The sequence below is a fragment of the Poeciliopsis prolifica genome, unplaced genomic scaffold, assembly GCF_027474105.1.
Source record: "Poeciliopsis prolifica strain line A6 unplaced genomic scaffold, Auburn_PproV2 SCAFFOLD004, whole genome shotgun sequence".
Taxonomy (NCBI): domain Eukaryota; kingdom Metazoa; phylum Chordata; class Actinopteri; order Cyprinodontiformes; family Poeciliidae; genus Poeciliopsis; species Poeciliopsis prolifica.
In genome coordinates this window covers 17733462-17754603 of record NW_026562379.1, presented here as the reverse complement: position 1 = coordinate 17754603, position 21142 = coordinate 17733462, and the positions used below count along the sequence as shown (strand labels likewise).

Genomic DNA, 21142 nt, shown 5'->3' with positions numbered 1-21142 from the left:
TTCAAACCCAAAAGCAAATGTATGGAGAGAACAACGGTCATTCTCAAACAGGGTCTTCCTGTACCAGTCTCCTCCTTTAAACATTTCAGACCAAAATTTGTGACTCCTAACTCCTAAACAGACACCAAAGAATTTGACTCATCTTGTGAACAGGCAGACCCCCTCAACCTCTGCTTTCAATCCGCTGGTACAACACTCTCCCTTTCTGAAGGCCCTCTTTATGTAAGTTCAGAAAGTCAGCAGTTGTTTTAGTTTGAATCTTTATCTAAATCTACCTAACTTAAAATCTACTCAAAATATTCACGCTACTTCTAATATCTCATATGCAGAAAGATTAACTGTTTCTAAAATTAATATAACCAAACTTATACTCCCAACAGTGGTAAGCTTTTAATGCTGCTAAAATGGCAGAAAAGTTTATTTTGGACTTGAATTTTGTGTTAAAAGCCACTGGTTTGATAGTAGCATCAAACCTTTTACTTAGCGATGTGAGCTAGCAGCTAGCTGTTAGCTAACTCCTTGAGGCTATAACTATTGCTGCTATCAAAGATGGCCGAACGGGGTGGAGAACGTCGCAGCGTGACGTCACTGCTCTAGGCGGAAGGGATCTATAACAATGGCGACTATTCATGGGGTCCACATGTAAACAGAAAATGTTTGTAACAGAAATGGTTTCACACATTTAACATAATATTAGAAACATAGAATACTATTACATAAATGCACATTTAGAAGACTATATAAATAAAACTTTTATTTCTCTAAAAATAAATTTTCTATATCATTCCTCTTGCATGGTGGCAGAATAAAATACAATTTAAAAACATTCCTTGTGTTATGGAAATTATGTTTAGCAAAGAGTGAGGAAAATCAGTTTCAAACACCAGAGATTATATATTTTTTGGACACATTTATTCCAAACCTTTACACCGTCTGGAGTCTCTGCTCACTCAACAGTCACGTTCATGTAGAACCTGATGGAACATCTGAGTCATTATTTGAAGTAGAGATACTCTAAAAGTTGCAGGAGACCCTGGAGGCCTGGAGTTGCCCACACCTGACCCAGGAAGTGGACTGAAGTTTAACTACTTAGGCTGGTCGATGCATCTGATCTCCTGTTGCCCTCAACCTCATTGGATCCTGTATGTGGTTGAAATGATCTTTAACAGACTGAGGAAAAACGATCAAAAACCAGAGAGAATATATCAATTCTTTGTCAATATTTATTTGAAGGCTTTACAGCATTTGGAGTCTCTGCTCACTGAACACAGTCAGGAGAAAGAGCCTCGAGCAAAACACAGCAAACTGTTTGATAGGAAAGGTTTCATTCCATCCTCACAGTTTAACAATCTACTGAGCTACAAAACAGACTGCAAGCAAACACATTTTCTTTCATAAAGCATATGAAACATTTAAGGATGTCATAAGAATGCAAAAAAGAAAATATTCAGTAACTTTATAATAATACAGAGTTCAGAGAAACAGCTAAAGTCTGATTCATAACCCCAACCAAGACAAGGACACAAGCTGGATTCAGGGCCTGAATGGAAATGGCTGCCTAACCTTTGACCCCAAATATCCTAGCATATGCTATCCTTGCAAGGTTGATGATCAGATTTTGATCAAGTGGGTTTTCTATTATATTTTGTTTGGTGGATGTTTTCTTTTCCCTTCTTATATAGGTTTTACTTCTGTAGGTTTAGTCCAGATACAAATTTCTGAATGTTGAACTTCCTTCCTGCTGCAGGAGCTCAGAGACATTTTATCATAGATAAATAGACGGACAGATTCCCAGGAGTCTGAAACGTGTCTCTGCTCCTTCCTGTGGATGTGAAACCAAGATGATTTTCTCCTGGTTCCTTCAGACTGCAGCCTCCTCCTCTAAGCCGCCTTCAGCTCTGGATCCTTCATCAAGAACGTTCATCATGATGTTTTCTGGTCCAGACTTCTGGTTTCTCCTGGCCTGGAAACAGAGGATGGTTCAGCTGCAAGGCAACAACTTTCCCAACTGAACACATCATGCATGATACATGCAGTACCTTATAGTTGAGGAGCAGGACGGATCCCAGCATTCCCAGCATTCCCAGCAGGACGACAACCAGTCTGATGATCAAAGCAGTGAGATGGGCTGAAAATGAATGAAACAGATTCAGGATCAGCTTTCATCAGATGAGTCCAGCTAGAAATGAACAATAATCACATAGACCCTGGTTTTCATGCTGCCTGTAGATCATGAACATTAATATAATCAATCCTCCTCTCTGACCTCATGAATGAGGCAGACAGCTGCTGGTTCACCTGAAGCAGAACTTCTCCTGATGGACTCCATGAGTTTACCTGAGACAGTGAGGTTGAGAGGCTGGCTCATAGACCAGAAGTTATGGGAGAAAACGTAGACGTGGTAAAGGCAGCGGTAGGTTCCTTGGTGGGCGTGGCCAGCAGCAGCGAACAGGAAGAGGGCGGAGTGATTAACAGCTGGCAGGGTCTGGTTCTGAGTGTAGTTAGAGGTGCTGAAGATGAGCTGGAAGGAGCCGCCTGCATACTGAGGCCTGATGGAGCACATGATGCTGAACTCTGAGCCAATGAGGAGCTCAGACCCCTGCTTTCTGCCTGTGGAGACCCCGTCAGTGGAGGAAGAGAGGAAGATGAGCGGCTCAACCAGCAGACCTGGCAACGCAGAGGAAACACAGAGACAACTGGATCTGATCTGAGGTGGAAAACAAGATGGCTGATCATAGACTGGTTACCATGGTCACTAGCATGTTTCTACATGATTACTAACAACTTTATGATTCAGTAAAGTCAGTAATATTTAAACCAGTTTTAGTTTCTAGACATCTGGAACCTGATGGAAAAAACATTTTAAAATATATAAATATGAGTTCAGATTTACCTGAGCAGATGATCTCATGGCTCTGATCACTGGTTCTATAACCAGGTAAACAGATCTTTAATGCAGATCCTGACTGCAAACAGTTAAACCAGATCCACCAAACTGGTCTCTCTGAAGCTTCATTTAAATTTCTTGCTGAAACAGCAGAACCACAGTCCAGTTCAGCACAAACTGCAGGAGCTGAGTTCATGTCCGAGAAACGATCCCAAACATCCACTGGTCTCCACTGTTCTTGATATAACATCTCCAGTCTCCCGGCACATCGACTGGCCTCTCCCACCAACCTGATGTCTTGATGTGAGCAGAGACAGAGAGTTGATTAATGAAGGAAGTGAAGCAGTGAACAGCAGCAGGTCTGCAGATCCTCCTCTACCTGAACAGGTGAGTCCAACAGCTTGACCAGGTGAGCAGCTGTTTCTACCTGAACTCTCCCTGCTGCTGCAGTTCAGCAGAGCAGACTCACTGCCTTCACACAGGAACTCTCTGCTCCCCACTGGAGCCTCTGCTTCTCCATAGAGCGCCCCCTGGAGGACTGAAGGAGGCCCACAGCCAATCTCCCTGCAGACCACCTGTGCATCCTGCAGGTCAAAGTCTTTTTCACACACTGAGGACCACGACTGGTTGGTCTTCACCTCCAGTCTGCCTGAGCACCGGTTGGTCCCTGAAACCAGCCTGACTGAATCTGTGGATGCAGAAAGAAAAAAAGGTTTAAAATATTTCAGAACTTTATTTTTCTAGATACTCATGGAAACATCTCTGAGTTTGATGAAAATAAAGGTCAAGAAAACAAAGTGAAGTGAAACCGACTGTACCTGCAAGTTTATCATTCATTATTATTTCTGCTGAATTTATCACATTTTGGGCCTTAACATGATCATAAACTCACTAAATGTCTAACAAACTTTAATCTCTGTGAAAATGTGAATATTTAAGTGGAATTAAAAATAAATATGGCAATATGGCTGAACAGCGCCCCCTAGTTCAGCCAGGCCAACAACCATAACAAACAAAAGGTTTTCCTGCTATTTCCACTAAAAACAGGAAGTCCACCATTTTGGATCAAAAGTCATTTCCTGTTGATTTTCAGGTTTTAAACATGTTTGATTTCCTTGAACTCCTGGGATTTTGATGCATCGACTTCAAAGCAGCAGAGATTAAAAGTTATCAAAATTATGAGTTTTTGTTCATCTATTGGAATAAACTGAGAACTTTATCTGGATATTTAAATTATTTTAGTTTCCCTCAAGGCTTCAGGTTCTTAGTTAAAGGTGACGGTTTCTCTGCAGACGTCTGGAACCTGATGGAAGAAACATTTTAAAATATATAAATATGAGTTCAGATTTACCTGAGCAGATGATCTCATTGCTCTGATTACTGGTTTCATCAGCAGGTAAACAGATTTTTAATGCAGATCCTGACTGAGAACAGTCAGACCAGATCCTCCAAACTGGTCTCACTGTACCTCCAAATGAATTTCTTGCTGAAACAGCAGAACCACAGTCCAGTGCAGCACAAACTGCAGGAGCTGAGTTTATGTCCCAGTAATTAGTCCAAACAGCCACTGGTCTCCACTCTTCATGATGGAACATCTCCAGTCTCCCGGCACATCGACTGGCCTCTCCCACCAACCTGATGTCTTGATGTGAGCAGAGACAGAGAGTTCATTAATGAAGGAAGTGAAGCAGTGAACAGCAGCAGGTTTGCAGATCCTCCTCTACCTGAACAGGTGAGTCCAACAGCTTGACCAGGTGAGCAGCTGTTTCTACCTGAACTCTTCCTGCTGCTGCAGTTCAGCAGAGCAGACTCACTGCCTTCACACAGGAACTCTCTGCTCCCCACTGGAGCCTCTGCTTCTCCATAGAGCGCCCCCTGGAGGACTGAAGGAGGCCCACAGCCAATCTCCCTGCAGACCACCTGTGCATCCTGCAGGTCAAAGTCTTTTTCACACACTGAGGACCACGACTGGTTGGTCTTCACCTCCAGTCTGCCTGAGCACCGGTTGGTCCCTGGAACCAGCCTGACTGAATCTGTGGATGCAGAAAGAAAAAAGTTAATTCAACATTTTCACTGAATTTGGTTCCAGTTTGTTCAGCAAAGCTACAATCCAGTTCAGACTTTGTGGAGGAACAAACCAACTAGTGGAGAACGGGCGGAGAGGGGGGGGGGGGAAGAGTTTATTATTTTTATATCTCATGTTTAATATTCTTTGCACTTTTAGCATCTGCTTTACTGCAGGCCTGGAGATGAACGGAAAAAACTGAAGACAAACAGAGAAAATTACACTAGAACAGCACAAAGAACCTATGAATGATCAATTATTAATATTTTATCATTGTTTTCTACAAAGCAAATGACAGATTTAATGACAGAATCATAGAAAACTATCATCTTAACTCTCTGAACTTAATTTGTGGAGGAAGTGCAACATTTGATCAGCTTCTTCTCAGTGACATTGAGGTTTTTATAGCCCTGAATCTGCTCCACTGGTTCCCCTTTAATCTAATCAAACTTCATTCAGTCACTAACCTGGTAAAAACCAGCCGCTCTGTTCCACACTTTGGTTCATCCAGAGAGTCTGGACTGTGCTGAGGTTTTAAATTTCACCCAGTGTCTAATGTTTGTCCATGACATGCAATGCACCAGATCCACACTAAGTTTACTGGAAGTTTTCTGGGCTGCAAACATGTTGAGGGAAAAAATCAATTACCAAGCAGTGATATATGAAATCACTCAATCAGGTTTATTGGCACATTGTGCTCAATACAGAGAGCAGATCAGACGATCTATAGTGAAACATTTCCCATTGAAAACTCCCAGGCAGAGACAACAGGAGTTTTATACCAAGGCTGGTTCTCATGCAGCTGCAGGAAAACATCTCCCAACCTTGTGCTTGCAAACCAAACAGCTTCATTTGGTGAGAGTTCACTGGCATTTAGGATGAAGACAATACAACCAGCAGATATTACCTTACTATAATTTGTCCACCACAAAACAGAGAAGAGCCCAATGAGGCGACTGTTGATGTTCATTCAATATTTGAAAGTGTGACCAACATGGACTGAACTTCCTCCACTGCCATTGATTAAACTACAGACAGACTGTGTTTCTACAATAACAGCAAATCAAGGTCATCATTCAAACTTCTTCTGTTCACTGATTGGTCCAGTAGAAAATCTACCAGAGGAATCCAGGTGAAGGGGAAGAAGCCCAGACTGAGCTGGAAGTGAGAATATTTTTAAAGTGGAGTTGGAAGCAGAACAGGAAGACACTGGCCAGGATATGAAATCACCTGAACAGACGATCTCTACATTGCCGCTCTCATCTCCTTGGAACGCCACCACAGATCCACAGTGGAGCTGTCTGCAAAATCCAGCTGCTGATGTAAAGTTCCCGTTATAGTCCCAATACTTCACTGGTTCCCAGTCTCCCCGTTCCTTCTTCTCCAGTCTGCCAACACAGCGACTCCTTCCTGCTACCAGTCTGAGTTCATCAGCCAGCGCTGGAAGAAACAACATTTACATGTTGGGTTAAAAAGCAAAGACAGATTGATTTAGGATGTGATGACAGGATCCTGTTGATGGTGTTTATTTTATCTTCTCTTAGAGGCAGAGCTGTCATGGATGGTTCTGATCAAAGCACCTTTATGTAGGAGTGGCCTAGTTAAAGCCCAGACTGAAGTGTTATGTATGCTCTGTAGTAAGACCTGAAATGTTTCTCATTATTCTCCTTTTCTACCCATTTATACTTGATGTCTTTACTGAGACCAACCAAAGTCAAATTTATTGTTTTTGTGTAAAAGTCCATAAATGAGCTCTGATGCTAACTCTATGCAAAATCCCATCATATGTGGAAAACATCTCTATTGACTTTAATGGGTTTTTATCTGTTATATTCATTGATTCTGACAGTTAAATAATTGTGGGAGATTTCAACACCATGTTGACGAGCCTGAAGACAGAGGGGATTAAAAGCTGTGATATTGTTGATCATTTTGCTTTAATTCACATGTTAACCCAGCAACACGTCATCAAGGACACATTATGGACCTGCTTATCAGGCAGGCTGTGAATATTCCAGCGTCTCTGTAACTGATGTGGCCCCGTCTGATTGTTTCACTGTTACCTTTGAAACCACAGATGTATATTATAGATCTGCAAGACGACTCTGTTGGGGCCGAACGTCAACGGAGTGAAACTCAACGTCACGTTTATGGTGAAATCTCCAACGTCTGCACTAACATTGCAGGGAAACGCTCATAAAGCAGAACATGAACAATGATTGAGCTTCATTTGCTACAGCTGACAGACTCACAAACCACCTGAGCTGCAGCCAAACTGGGCCTGCACATTTCTTTAGAGAAAATCACCACAATTAGAGGATTAATCTGCACATCCTCTCTAAATCCAATATCAATGCTATACTGAACATAACAAATGCAGAAAAAAACGACTCAATTTTAAATACTGAACTCTAAAAACTCAGAAGACATAATAAATGAATGAAGCTCCTCTTCCTGCTGTCTTGATGTCACACCCACAACTTTTCTTCAGGAAGTCCTGCCTGTCATTTCATCTGATCCGATTCAAATAGTAAAACTCTTCGCTCTCATCAGGTGTTTCCCCCAGCAGTTTTCAAACCGCTGATATAAAAACCATCTGAACGAATCATTGCTGCAGAATTACAGCCGATCTCCAACCTTTCATTCATCGGCAAAATGATTGAAAAGCCGTTTCAATAATTAACTCTGCAAAACAACCGAAACACTGAGTTCCTTTAAATCTGGACTAAAAACCCAGCAGGTCAGATTTGCTTTAGAAAACATAATCAATGAAACTGATCAACATTTGATGTGTAACGACGACACTTTGACCAAATGTACAGTTTACTGGTTTACTGTAAACTGGCGTCTTTTTTTATTTTTGTGTTTTTATGACGTAAAGCTCTTTGAACCGCCTTGGTGCTGAAATGTGCTTTACAAATAAACTTGATTGATTGGTTGATTGATTCTAATCTGCAGCAGGCCAGATCCACATCCTGCCTGAGACGCTCCCACGTCAGACGGAGCCCAAACGTTTTCACCAGCACAACCAGCGGCACCAGAAGCTGGTCCAGTGACCGTGGTGCTACTGGGCTCGGTTGGCCAGCAAACGGGCCTGACCAGAACCTCAGAGAGAACCTGTGGAGCCAAGAGGAAGATGAGAGGATTCATGCAGAAGGAGCCATTTTATGCGGCTCCACCTGTTTACTGCGCAGATTCAGCGCCGCTGCAGAGTTTCTGCAGCTTCTCCTTATCAATCAATCAATCAGATTAATTTTATAGCTCATTTCAGCAACAAGGCAGTTCAAAGTGCTTTACTTCATCAAAACACTGAAACCAACAACTGTGATGTTATTGGCTCCTTAGCAGCAAGTAGACAATATAAACATCACTAACTGCAGCAGCAGCTCTACGATCTGAGACCAGAAACAGTTTCCAGGTTTTTGATAGTAAAATTTAACATGTTTATCAGTCGATCGTTTGAACTTGAACTCCAGTGAATATCAGTGTTTTGTGTGAAAGTGGAGTCCTACCTGAGCTGCAGAGACACAGCAGCAGCATCAGAGCTGTTTGGTCCATGTTTCCTCTGAATGTGGAGCGAAGCTTCGTCTCTTGATGTGATCAGGATGAGGCTCCAGACTCTGCAGACTTCCTACTTTAAGCTGTTTTATCTGCTACTTCCTGAACGTCACAGTTCACGTCTTTGGCTGCTTTCAGAGAAAACGCCTCCTTCCTAGGAGCTCATGGTGAAGATGGGTTCATACTGGGCTCATACTGGGCCTACTGGGATTCAGGCTTTCACCAGTCTCTGTTGTTCCTGTTTAGTTCAGTGCTTGTTCTGCAAGTGGCCGGAGTGGATCCAGGTGTGTTTCATCCACTGAAGGGGAACCTGATGTTGTTGGCAGCAGCAGCTCAGCTTCCCTGCAGCAAGGAGTCACTGCTGAGCAGAACTGAGCCCAGGTGTTGCTGCTATGAACCAGACGCAGCAAGTTTTCTAGGGAAAACCTGGAGCAAGGATGGAGAGTAGTAGGAGAAAGTAGCAGAGGGAGGAGAAGTGGTCAGTTTCTCCTCCAGGAAGATTCCTGGAACATTTCAGATTATAAATCTGGATATTTGAATTATTGTTTTTCTGTCTTTGGTCATCAGAGCAGAAAGGCTTCATAGAGGCAGAGAGAGAAATCTAGATATTAATCTGGGTGTTCAGCCTCTGTGTGCTGCCGTGAGCTTGCTGAGTGATGCTAATCTGGATTGAAGCGTCAGCAACATTATCAGCTTTATTGCAACATAACCAGGTTTTTCAGGGTGAATCTAAACTTTAGATCTTCAGCTGGAAAAAGTTGTTTATTTCAAAGAGCTGAGATATTTTAGGTCCATTTAGCTCAAAACATTTATTATTTAGAATATTAAACATACCAGCCCCTTTATGCTGCTGCAGCAACATGCATGCATGAAAATCTAAACTATTATCTCAACATTTGCAGCTCTGAGCCAAAATTCGAGCCGGTTGGCCCAAAGTTGAGTTTGATAGTCGGGTCGGGCTTCTGTGGTGCATTTTAAGAAACCAGCAGGTTTTCTGGCATTTCTAATTGCTCTGATGGACTAATTATATTTTTTACCTTCATAATTTTACATAAAACATGTTTTTGCATGTTTATCATCTTTTGATAGTATCACAGTTTCCATCTGCTTGGCTGACTCAATATACTGAATGATGAAATATCCGTCACTAAACAAAAAGCCACTGACTCTTCAAAATCCCCAAATAAATTAAACTACAACTTCTGAGATAAATTTTTATTCTTTTCTGTAATAATTAACTCCACTAATCTATTAGTCCAGATAATTATTAGCTTAGCACTAAAGCTAAACAAAAAAGAAAAGATCATCTTTCTTGTTTGAGTTTAAATATTTCCAATCAGTCAATCTGAAAAACTTCATTGCAGTCAGCTGACTTGCAGCATTAGGTGGGGGAGGGGCATTGATGCTCTGCAGAAGAAAAGTAACAACCCAAAACAAAATATTTGCTTTTGAAGCTGATTTTTAAAACTAACATCATCAGTAAACAGAAAATTTAGTGTTTTAGGAATAAAACATCTAAATGTTAATAAAAATGCAGTAAAGTTGTTTAATTTGTGTAGAGACAAATCTGTAAATCACTTTTCTATTTGGTAAAAAGGGCCGGACCTGAGTCAGGGCTTTTAAATTTAATTTAATCTATAAAAGCAGAAACTGAGTCAACAAAAGAGAAACATCTTAGTGTTTAACCTCATTTAAAAAATGATCCTTTGGTTAAAATCCTCCTAATCTGTCAGGTTTCTGTTGCCAGTTGAATCCATTCTGTAGTTTCAAACTAAGGTCCATTTATGTGACAGCAAACTAAGGCCGTAGATAGAAAGACAAAAAAATTAATACAATTATAGCAAAACAATCCAGAACTGTAAAAAATGTGGAAATTTTGCCATCAAAATTTTAAATATTTTACTTTTCAAGTTGTTTTCTAGAAAATTTCTGATTAATTTCAGTTTTTCCTTTACAAATTTTTTAAACTAACAAATTGATTTTTGTTTTCTAGAAAATTTTCCAGTTTTTGGCAGAATTATTATTTTTTTTTTAATCACTGGCCAAAATACAATGTCAAACATTCACACCAGTCCTGTTTGGTCCACTTTAATTTACTCAATTTAAATATGTTAAAGTTCATGAAAACGTATTGACACATCATTTTAAAATTGTTTTCTTTTTGTTGGACTTTTCTAATGAAACTATTTGAGATTTCTAGATTGTTCCTTAGTTATAAAAATAATAAATAGATTATTTTGTTTTGTTTCAAAAATTTAGCATGTAAAATTGTTAAACTTGAACAGGAAAAAGTGTAGGAGGAGAGCGTGGAAGGAGCAAAGCCCGACTTAATGTAATATTCAGCCGAGCGCAGGAGGGAATGAATAGAGACTCTTAATTGAGTCGGAGATCTGCGAGGGCCGGGATCGGTTCGGGGCGAGCGTTGGTAGAAGGGCACAGATGGCGGAAGACCTGAAATTTAGAACGAGATAGATAGAGCGTCAGCAATGGCGTTGGAATAGCCGGACACGTGCTGAGCCGCGATGATAAAGTTGTGGGTTACGGCCTGCCACGTGATGCGACGGATGAAGGGCATGATTGAACTGGAAGAGAGCGGCCCTTACTAACCGCTTGGACCATGGCGAGACCATGGTGGCCCATATGCAGCAAGCAACGGCGATGGGGACTATTTCGTAAAAAGCTGATGACTCGGATTGGAGAAAAGAGGAGGGCCACTTCCCGGCGAACCATTTACCTTTAAAATACCTTTAAAATATCCCCCAAAATATTTTACGGGGCAGCGTCCGTAAAAAACTGCAGCGAGTCGGCGGAGAGAAGGCGTCGTTATAGAAAAACGAGATGCCGTCCAACCCGAAAGAAGCTTCGACCAGAACGAGAGGTCCGAGCGGCAGCCGTCGTCTAGGTTGACGCGGTCTGATAGAGAGGGGACCGAGTTGGCTAAATCGAGGAGGCGCGAAATAAAGGAACGACCCTGGGGGATTATTCTCATGGCAAAATTAAGGTGGCCCAGCAGCGAGAGGACCTGGCGTTTCGAGACCGCTGACGCCGAGGCGAAAGAATGAGACACGTCGTGGATACGAGACAGTTTATCCTGCGGCAACGAAGCGATCATGGAGACGGAGTCGAGAGAAATCCCGAAGAATTGGAGCTCGGTCACAGGACCGATGGTTTTGCCCGCCTACGCGAGCGAAAAGCTGGCGAAGCACCGACAGAGACGGACTGGGTGAGGGAGAGGGGGCGTCGACGAGGAGAAAATAATTGAGGAGGTGAAGGACCGCGGGCAGTCGGGAGACATTGAGGAGAACCCAGCACAGTGCTTCGGACAGAGTGTCGAACAGACTGGGGCTACTCCTACAGCTGAAGGAGAGCCTGACGGCGAAATAAAGGAAGCCATTCCATTTAGCGCCAAGAAGGTGCCAATCGGAGGGGTGCACGGGGATTACTTTAAAAGCGTCCGCGATGTCGGCCTTAGCGAGGAAGGCACCCCGTCCGGCTGTCTTGATGAGGGAGATGGCATGGTCGACTGAGGCGTAGCAGAGGGAAGAGGGTTCCTTGGGAATAAGACTGTTGATGCTGGGGGTCAAACCGCCATGGGGGCGGACAGGTCGAGGACGGCAGAGGACGGCAGAGATGGGCAGAGAGCGCTCTGGTGGCCGACTGCGGAACAGGTGAGGCAAGTGGAGCCCTGAGTGAGCATGGCAAACAGTTCCGTGTCCAGGACGGACCAGCCCAAGCGGATGCTGTTTGTGACAGGATTGTAGCGGCCTTGGCAGCGAATGCCTTGTGGTAATGATAAAACAGGGACCGCCCGTACTTAAGATTTAAATCGGCGATGAGCGAGAGGTACGAGTAGAGCTCAACGTGACGGTCCGGGTAGACGGAGCACATGACGTCACGGTAGACGCCGAAGGCCACCAGAAACTCTCCGATGGAGAGGTCTTTTGAAAGGCGTGGATTGCTTGAAGATAGCGGTGAGTCCGGCCGATGAGGTGATGCACTGGTCCACTTCGGCAGACGGAAGGATGAGAGAGACAAGGTTCACGTACTGGCCCTGGAGGATTTTTGAGCGGAGTTTGGGAGAGATGTGAGCGTAGGAGGGAGTCAAGCGCACCGACTAGAAGGACAACCCCTCTGGTGGCTTGGCTTTTGAATGCATTCCTGGATGACGACTGGCTTGCAGCGACGTAGTTCGCCAACCCGATTGGCTGCGGTAGGACGGGGTAATGAGAGATGAGTGTCAGCTGGGTCGAGTCTCCCAACTTGAAATTTCACATAGGCTCCAAAATCGGCCGATTTCCGTGTGTATAATCGCTGATGGCCGATCAGCAAAACTGACCACATTTATCTCACTTTGCAGCCTGCGTGTTCAGCTTATCTCCTCTTTCCTTCACACAGCCGAAGCGCAGCAGCAGCAAGTCCTAAACGATGTCGTGTCAAACTTTAACGCTCTGAGTAAATGGGGAAAATTATCTCTGGGGTGAAGCAGGTCAAACTGCATCAACACAACGAATCTAATGTAGCATTTAAAAAACAAACACGTGACGGAGTTTCGCAACATCGAGGCTCAATGCAGGAAACAAAGACATCCGGAGGTTGTTTTTCTCAAACACTCAACAGGAAGACGGTCAGAAAGCTCAGCAAATAATCTGAATTAATAATCTCAGTGTTTTAGCTGGCAGTGCAAGACGCTGGGATCTGCTCTCGCTATTGGACCGCCGTTCAACCTCCACCTGGCAGAGAATCTCACACCGAACGTTTGCTTAAAGCCACATGATAAAGAGAAAATGTATGTAATAAGAATGGTTTCACACATTTAACATGATATTAGAAACATAGCATACTATTTCATAAATGCATTGTAGGAGCTATTTCTCCATTATTTTTTAGTTAAAGTTTAGAATCTAGATTATTTAGTTTATTTTGTTTTCTAGTTGATTTATAATTAGAATGTTTATTTTGTTTCTTAAGTTTTTTGGTTAGTAATTCACTTAATTAGTTAATTGATTTCAATTTGGGAAGTGGGTGTGTTTCACAGTACAAATGTGTAGGGTTTAGATAAGTCTTGAGTCGGGAATATGTTTAATTGGATATTAAATTTTTTGTTTGATAGAAATGTTCAAGTTAAAATAGGTTCTCATGTTTCACAATCATGACAAATAGAAAACGGAACTCCTCAAGGAAGTGTGATAAGTCCAACATTATTCTCGGTGATGATGAATGATATTTTTAAAGAAATATCAGTTAGTTTTGGTAAATCACTTTTTGCTGATGATGGAGCATTATGAAAAAGTAGTTCATCTTCTGACCACTAGGTGGTGCCAGAAACGCTTCTGATCGGACGCTTAGCATGAGAGGCTTCAACTGCACTGGTTGTGTGTGTTTTCAGATTCTTCATGCCAACATCGTTGTGTACAGCTACCACTACCTGCTGGCCCCACAGTTCTTAAAAGACATCTTCGACAAAGTCTGCATTGACAGAAAACCTCTCAGGTCAGCCTGGCTTCTCTAGTGTTAATAATAAACCCTGAAAAAAACGACTTACTAACTCAGAGCGATCTGCAGAAATGTTAAACTGCTTCATCTGGTCTCTCCTCTAGAGTTTAGTAGAAGGCCTTCAATTGCACTGATATAAAATAAACTCTGAAATTTCTGAGATCCAAAAGTCTAAAATTTTTTATTTTTGGAAAAAAAAATTTTTCTAGAAAATGGAAATTTTGGAAAGGTGATATTTCATATTTATTTTTAATCAATTTAAAATATTTTAGTCCTCTGAGTAGCTGAACCTGCTAATAATTTTATATTTTGTCCAAATGATTACATCATTTTACAAATTAATTGGACAGTCAAACCCTTTTACTTGAATATATTTTTGTAAATAATTTGTAACTAAATCAAAGTAGTGATTCATTTACTTCAGTACAAAACATTGACCTCTTGTTGGCTCTAATATTTACCAGCCAGCTTTTCTGAGACTGAATAATTTTGTATAACTGACATATATTTATATATTTAACGCCGTTTCATGTGTGATTGCAGGTTCTGTGCGGAGAGGCTGCAGTCGCTGCTGCGAACTCTGGAGATCGCAGACATCGCAGACTTTTCGGCCGTTACGCTCATCTCTAACTTTGCGACTCTGGTCAGCACCTACAGCCAAGGTGGGTCAGGGTCAGGGTCAGGGTTAGGGTCAGGGTCAGGATCAGGATCAGGGTTAGGGTCAGGGTCAGGGTTAGGATTAGGGTCCTGAGCAAACCTCTAAATTCCTTCAGCAAACTTGTTTTAGTAAGACCTGCTGCACCAACGTTTAGTTTTAAGAGATTTTTTCCTTGTAAAGGTTTTACCATCATCATCGAACCTTTTGAGGACAGAACTCCAACCATCGCCAACCCTGTGCTGCATTTTAGGTGGGTCATGATTAACAGGAAACATCTCTGGGTGCTGATGATTTTAATTTAATAAACCCTTAATCGATTGTCATAAGTTAATTAATTGTCTCCCTGCTTTTCTCCCTGTTTTCCAGCTGCATGGACCCGTCTATCGCCATCAAACCTGTTTTTCAGAGGTTCCAGTCCGTCGTCATCACCTCAGGGGTGCGTCTCTCTTTTTCCTCCCCAAACTTGTTTATTCCATTCCAGGTTCCTACGGGTCTTACCTTTCAGTCAGGTGATTTCAAGGTTTGGAAAGTGCTTGATTTCTGTATAAGTCCCTGACGTTGGTTCAATCTAGTCCTTGATCAAAAACCCAACTTGGTAAAATGTTATTTACAGCAGAAACCGGATATTTTCATACACCTAATGAAAAGACAGACACATTTAGCTTTTTACTATCTGAAGTTAAACCAGATTAAAGTTTTCCTATTTTGGTTTGTTAGATTTATCTAAATTATTTTGTTTTGCTAAATGCCAGAAAACTTGGTCAGATTGTTTTGTTCTTGTTGTTTTTTTGCATTTTCTTTGTGTTTTATGTGTTGACATTTAATTTGAGCAGGAAGCTCATTTACCTGAACATGATTTGTTTGGATTGTTTCAATGTAATGGATCAATATGTCACTAATGATTCAGTGAATTATTGATTATCTGATGTTTTACATGTTGAACAATTGAAATTGGGGGATTTTTTTTGTTTGTTTAATGCTTTGATCTTGGAAGGTGTGACATTTCAAATCATAAAACTTTGTTATATTTTAGTTTAAACAGAATACCATCACAAGACATTATTATTAATAACTATTAAATTATATCACATATTATTGAATTGAAACTGTCCTTTTATAGTTTGTATTTGTATTGTTTTTATCTCAGTTTACCTTGAAAATATATGAAAGTGCTTCAATTTTCCTGTATGAATGTTTTTCACAATAACAATTTAAAATATAAACATGCGGTTGTTGTGTTTTTTTTAAATGAAAGCTGTATTTAAAGACTTCTGAGTAATTAAACTCTGTTTCTTCCTCCGTTCTTCCGTCAGACTCTCTCTCCGTTGGACATCTACCCTCGCATCCTCGACTTTCGACCCGTCACCATGGCGTCCTTCACTATGACGCTCGCACGAACCTGCCTCTGTCCTCTGGTGCGCAACACTTCATTCACGCTCGGTGGCCATTTTGTCTTTCATCTCCTGATGCTGTTTTGTTTTTGCACAGATTGTCGGCCGAGGAAACGACCAGGTGGCTCTGAGCTCAAAGTTCGAGACGAGAGAGGATTTCGGTGAGCTTCTGTATATTCTGTGTTATTTTATCTTTAACATGTCGCTGTTCCCACAACTGGGGCCAAAACTGTGAAGTAGAAATAGCCGCGGGCAACAAACGATACGTTTCTTTTGCTTTGAGAAATGCCAAAACAATTCTGTTGTAAAAACAAACTAAATAGACAATATCTTAATTAATGAAATGTATTTGCTTGATTTCTATACAGAAAGTTTCTGAAAATCATTTTAAATGGATTAGGGTTAGGATTAGTGATTAGGATTAGGGTTAGGATTAGGGTTAAGGTTAGGGTCCGAAAACATGATGCGTTCTTCTTTTTGGTTGCATTTTTAAAAACATTCTTATTTAGCCTGATTTAGTAGATGGGTGCTGTCAAATTAATTTGAATAGTCTGTGTGTTGCCTAAGTTTATTCTGAATTCTCTACATATAAGGAGTTAAATTGGGTTATAAAGTTTGCTGAAATGAAAAAAGATTTAAAGCTGAAAGCAGAATTTTAGACTAAAAACTGATTTGAAATTGGAAAAAAAAGATTTGGAACAGAAATATTTTAAAACTGACTATAAAGGCTATGAAATTTTAAAAATATATATTTGAAACTGAAAAAAATGTTTTGAAACTCAAAAAAAAATCAAAACAAGATCAGAGTCAATGTTGTTTTATGAGTTTCAGATTTCTCTTTCTGTTTCAACTCAGGGAAATATTCTATATGTGATTTGTTTTGAAAATTGTCTGCTTCACTTTGGTAACTTGAAAAACCTTTTTTCCAGCCTCAATGTTTTTTTGTTTTGAACAAATGTTTTGTTCCCACTTTAGATTCATTTTATTTAATCAGTAGAAATTTCACTTCAGCTTATTTGAAGTGTTTTACCATCAACAGTTTGGAGAAATAAATCTGTGCTGTTCTTGAATTGTGAACAAAGGCCACACAGAACCGTCCCGAGGGCTGCAAACGGCCCCCGGGCCGCACTTTGCACAGCCCTGATCTAGCCGACCTGTCGTTTTGCAGCCGTGATCCGTAATTATGGCAACCTCCTCCTGGAGATGTCGGCGGTGGTTCCAGACGGGATCGTCGCGTTCTTCACCAGCTACGTCTACATGGAGAACATCGTGGCGTCTTGGTACGAACAGGTCGGTGTCGGCAACGCCTCACTGCTTTCAGGCAGCCAGACGAGTAGCTGAAGGAATCGACTCCGGGTTTCTGTTTGCAGGGGATCCTGGAGAACATCCAGAAAAACAAGCTGATCTTCATCGAGACGCAGGACGCGGCGGAAACCAGCATGGCTCTGGAAAAGTACCAGGAGGTCAGAGGAGTTCTGGGAATTCATTCAGTCAGTTTTACTGTTTAAAAGAGCTAAGATGTGATTCATTTTTGCTGTTTTGTTTCTCGTGAGGCGTGTGAGAACGGCCGAGGAGCCATCCTCCTCTCTGTGGCCCGGGGGAAGGTCTCTGAAGGAATAGACTTCGGTAAATAATTCAGATCCGTCCGACGAAACGGGTTGAGCGAACAAATAACTGTTCTTCCATTTTTGTTTTCGTGTATTATTCAGTTCACCATTTTGGCAGAGCGGTCATCATGTTTGGAGTCCCGTATGTTTACACTCAGAGCCGCATCCTGAAGGTGAGAATCGTCTGAAATGAGAAGCTAAACTTCAAATCAGCAAATTTTTAATTTGGCAGATAAACTGAATAGATTCAGATTCAGAATAGAATATTTTTTATGCATTAATTTTCCACACCGGTTTATTTCATCACATGTGTCTGTATTTATGTCTTTATTGACATAAAGGAAATCTTCCTTCCCAGACTGACAGGCATCAACAGTTTCCTCCTGCTGACGTTTCCTGTTGGGTGTTTTTGTCCGCCAGGCTCGGCTGGAGTATCTGCGGGATCAGTTTCAGATCAGAGAGAACGACTTCCTGACGTTTGACGCCATGCGACACGCCACTCAGTGCGTCGGCAGAGCCATCAGAGGCAAGACGGACTACGGCCTCATGGTCTTTGCTGACAAGGTGAGCTGTGAGCGGTAAACATACAAAGAAAATGTTTGCGGTATGCAAAGTATTAATCAACTTATGATTAATGCTTTATTAGATTAAAATGAGTTCCAATAGATTAATTTATGGAGTCCTTTCTATCTTTTAGTGTTGTAGTTTTATCATTGTCCAGCAGAGGGCGCCACTGCTCACAATTGAACCGTTGATACAGGAATTTAAAAAATGCTCTTTATGTGATTCTGTTTAGAAATATAAACACAAGACAAGCTTATTAAAGTTATCATAGTTAATGCTGTTATTTCAGCCGAGCTGCATCACGCAGCAGCACCAATTTCTGATGTATTGATTACCGATTTGATTCAACGGGAGGACAGAGAAGCAGAGGAGATATGAGATGATCAACAGCTGATTTTTAGATATTTGACTCAATAACATTTTAATTTTCCATCAAAAGCAAAAAAAAAGTAACTCGTATGAACATTTGTCCGTTCATATGGAATTATTTTACATATTTTGTTTTTCATCTTTTATTTTTTCTACTCAGCAACTTAATAGGTTCCTCTTTTGTTATTTTTGATAAATGTCTAAGTTTAATCATTTCTGTTTACTCAGAGAGTATTTAATACATCAGACACAAAATAATATTCACATTTTGTGTCAGCATATTTTGAAATAGTGAACCCCACATGTTGTAGAACGATTGTCGGCCATCTTGGTTCAAGAGAAAACTCAAGTCTTTAAGAAAGTGGCCGTTTTGGAGAAACTCGTCAATAATAACTTGTATCAGTAGTTTTTGGGAGTAATTGGAGCTTTTTGTTCGTAGAGATACGCTCGATCAGACAAACGTGGGAAACTTCCTCGTTGGATTCAGGAGCACATCAACGACGGCAGCCTGAACCTCACGGTGGACGAAGCCGTCCAGCTGTCCAAGCACTTCCTGCGTCAGATGGCTCAGCCGTTCAGACAGGTAACCTCCACCCACACGGATATATGGCTTTCATAACACGAGAATATTGTGAAAAAGTACAATCCAAGCTTGACTTTGATTGTACTTTTTATTGTTTGTCATTTATTGTGAAAATTTTAAATGCAAAAAAAAAGTTGACATCTGAAATGTTTTTTTTTCCTCATTTCTTTGTGTTTTTTTCCACAAAAATCTTAATAAATTTGAGTAAATTTGAAAATATAACTAAAATTCAGTTAAGAAGCTGATTCAGAGTGCAAAATCCAAGTTTGTTATCAGAAAGTTAAATGGAAGGAAAAAGTGTGGTAGGAAAAAGGATGAATGTGGCCTGAAGAGAATAGTCGAGCTTCACGAGTGGAAATGAAACATATTTATCAGAAGTGGTATTTCTCTTTAAAGTTTTGAGATTAATCCCCCAAAAGAAATTATAGAAGAAAAACTAGAACATTTTTGAGTTTGAGAAGTTGAAAATTTGCTGGAAAATATCTGGAAATTTTTTAGATTAATCTGAGGATTTTGTTTTAGAAAAATTAGAAAATTTTACTTTGAAAAGTAAAAAATTTGCTGGGAAACACTCAAATATTCTTTTTTTTCTACAAACTTTCTCAGATTAATCTCAAATTTAATGAGTTTGAAAAGTTGAAAATTTGCTAAAACAAAATTTTATTTTATTTTTTTACATTAATCTCAGAAATTATCTTTTAATTTATGAGTTTGAGAATTTTTCACATTTAAAGTAATATTTTATTATTGGTGTTATGTAATATTTAAAATTCCTCAAGGCTCTGAATTTTGCACTTTTATTTTCTGTGAGCCAAAATCATCAAAAATGACAAAAAAAAATAGATGCTTAAAATGTGTAACTCTGACATAAATGAGAAAAATAATAAATTTTTTCCATGTTCTAATTATTTGAGATGTAGCAGCAGCACAATAAATAACTTACCATCTAGCTGCGTTGACGTTTTTTTGATGCTGGAATGGATAATAAGCAGAAAAAAGATTTTTTTTAATTCAAATGCATTAAAGTATGTCAGAAATCACTTGATCAGTTTTAAGTGAGCTTTATAAATTTCTGACCAATTGCAGCTGAATGGTTTCAAAATGTCTTTGCAGGAGGACCAGCTTGGTCTGTCTCTGCTGACTCTGGAGCAGCTGCAGTCGGAGGAAATGCTGCAGAAAATCTCTCAGATGGCTCATCAGACCTAAAACCCATAATCCGGCGGATTATGTCATCACCATGGCAACGCCAGATTTCAAACAAACGGAGGAAAACTTTATTCCTGCACCAGCCTTCCCACAAACACTTAAAAACTGTTCATCAGCGTGTAGATTATGTAAATTGATTTTTTTTAATATCCATCTGTTACAAAAAAAATAAAAAAAATTGGAGGTTCTGTAAAAACATAGATTCTGGTGAAAAGTGAGTTTGTTTATAAAGTGTCTGTCATACAGACTCAAACTACTGCAGATTTAATATTCTGACTGCACACATTTTAATAACTCTGTCTATAAAACATGTTTCTATCCAGCTGTTTCTGTTTTTATCTTTACTATTCAAGTAACTAAATAAAACTAAACAAAAACATAAATATTTTGCGGTGGATCTGGACCCAGTTGGTCAGAGTGGACTTGGTTATTTTAATTTTAGTCAACATTGCAAACCTAATACAAGTTTATGGGAGCCATTTCAGCCACTCTCTTAAAAAAAATTATCTTATTATAATGAGATTTGTTTATTTTTAACGGAGTGGCAGAAACGGCTTCCATACAAATGATCTCAGAGCGATAAAAACAAAAAATAAGACATTTAAGACTAAAACACAGCAAGTAATGACAGGCATGTTTGAAATCAAATAATTGAACATGTTCTTCTGATTTACCTCGCAATACGTTTTGCCTTTCATTAATGTGCTGATGATCAGATCCATCTTTCTATCTCTTCTAAGATATAAACAGAAACTTTACAT

At 40.3% G+C, this 21142-nt stretch overlaps 2 protein-coding genes and 1 pseudogene across 2 annotated transcripts; 1 reads left to right on the top strand and 2 right to left on the bottom strand.

The window, feature by feature from the left end:
• Positions 1-1462: 1462 nt before the first annotated feature.
• Positions 1463-8535, bottom strand: LOC129358706 (antigen WC1.1-like). Its single transcript, XM_055027795.1, has 9 exons — positions 8465-8535; positions 6287-6392; positions 4612-4937; positions 4239-4529; positions 3267-3575; positions 2894-3184; positions 2299-2667; positions 2040-2128; positions 1463-1963 (listed from the first exon to the last, which is right to left on the bottom strand). Exons 1-9 carry the CDS (start codon positions 8508-8510, stop codon positions 1862-1864), a joined length of 1929 nt encoding a protein of 642 aa, XP_054883770.1. The 5' UTR covers positions 8511-8535; the 3' UTR covers positions 1463-1861.
• Positions 8536-10849: 2314 nt separating this feature from the next.
• LOC129358886 (uncharacterized) lies at positions 10850-12398 on the bottom strand (annotated as a pseudogene).
• A 1459-nt stretch (positions 12399-13857) lies between these two features.
• On the top strand, positions 13858-20499 carry LOC129358885 (general transcription and DNA repair factor IIH helicase subunit XPD-like). The gene is made up of 13 exons (XM_055028114.1): positions 13858-14000; positions 14547-14665; positions 14842-14911; positions 15028-15097; positions 15975-16076; positions 16150-16213; positions 17221-17342; positions 17423-17515; positions 17606-17678; positions 17762-17832; positions 18080-18223; positions 19032-19175; positions 20289-20499. The coding sequence occupies exons 1-13, from the start codon at positions 13858-13860 to the stop codon at positions 20379-20381; spliced, it is 1308 nt and encodes a 435-aa protein (XP_054884089.1). The 3' UTR covers positions 20382-20499.
• The last annotated feature ends 643 nt before the right edge of the window (positions 20500-21142 follow it).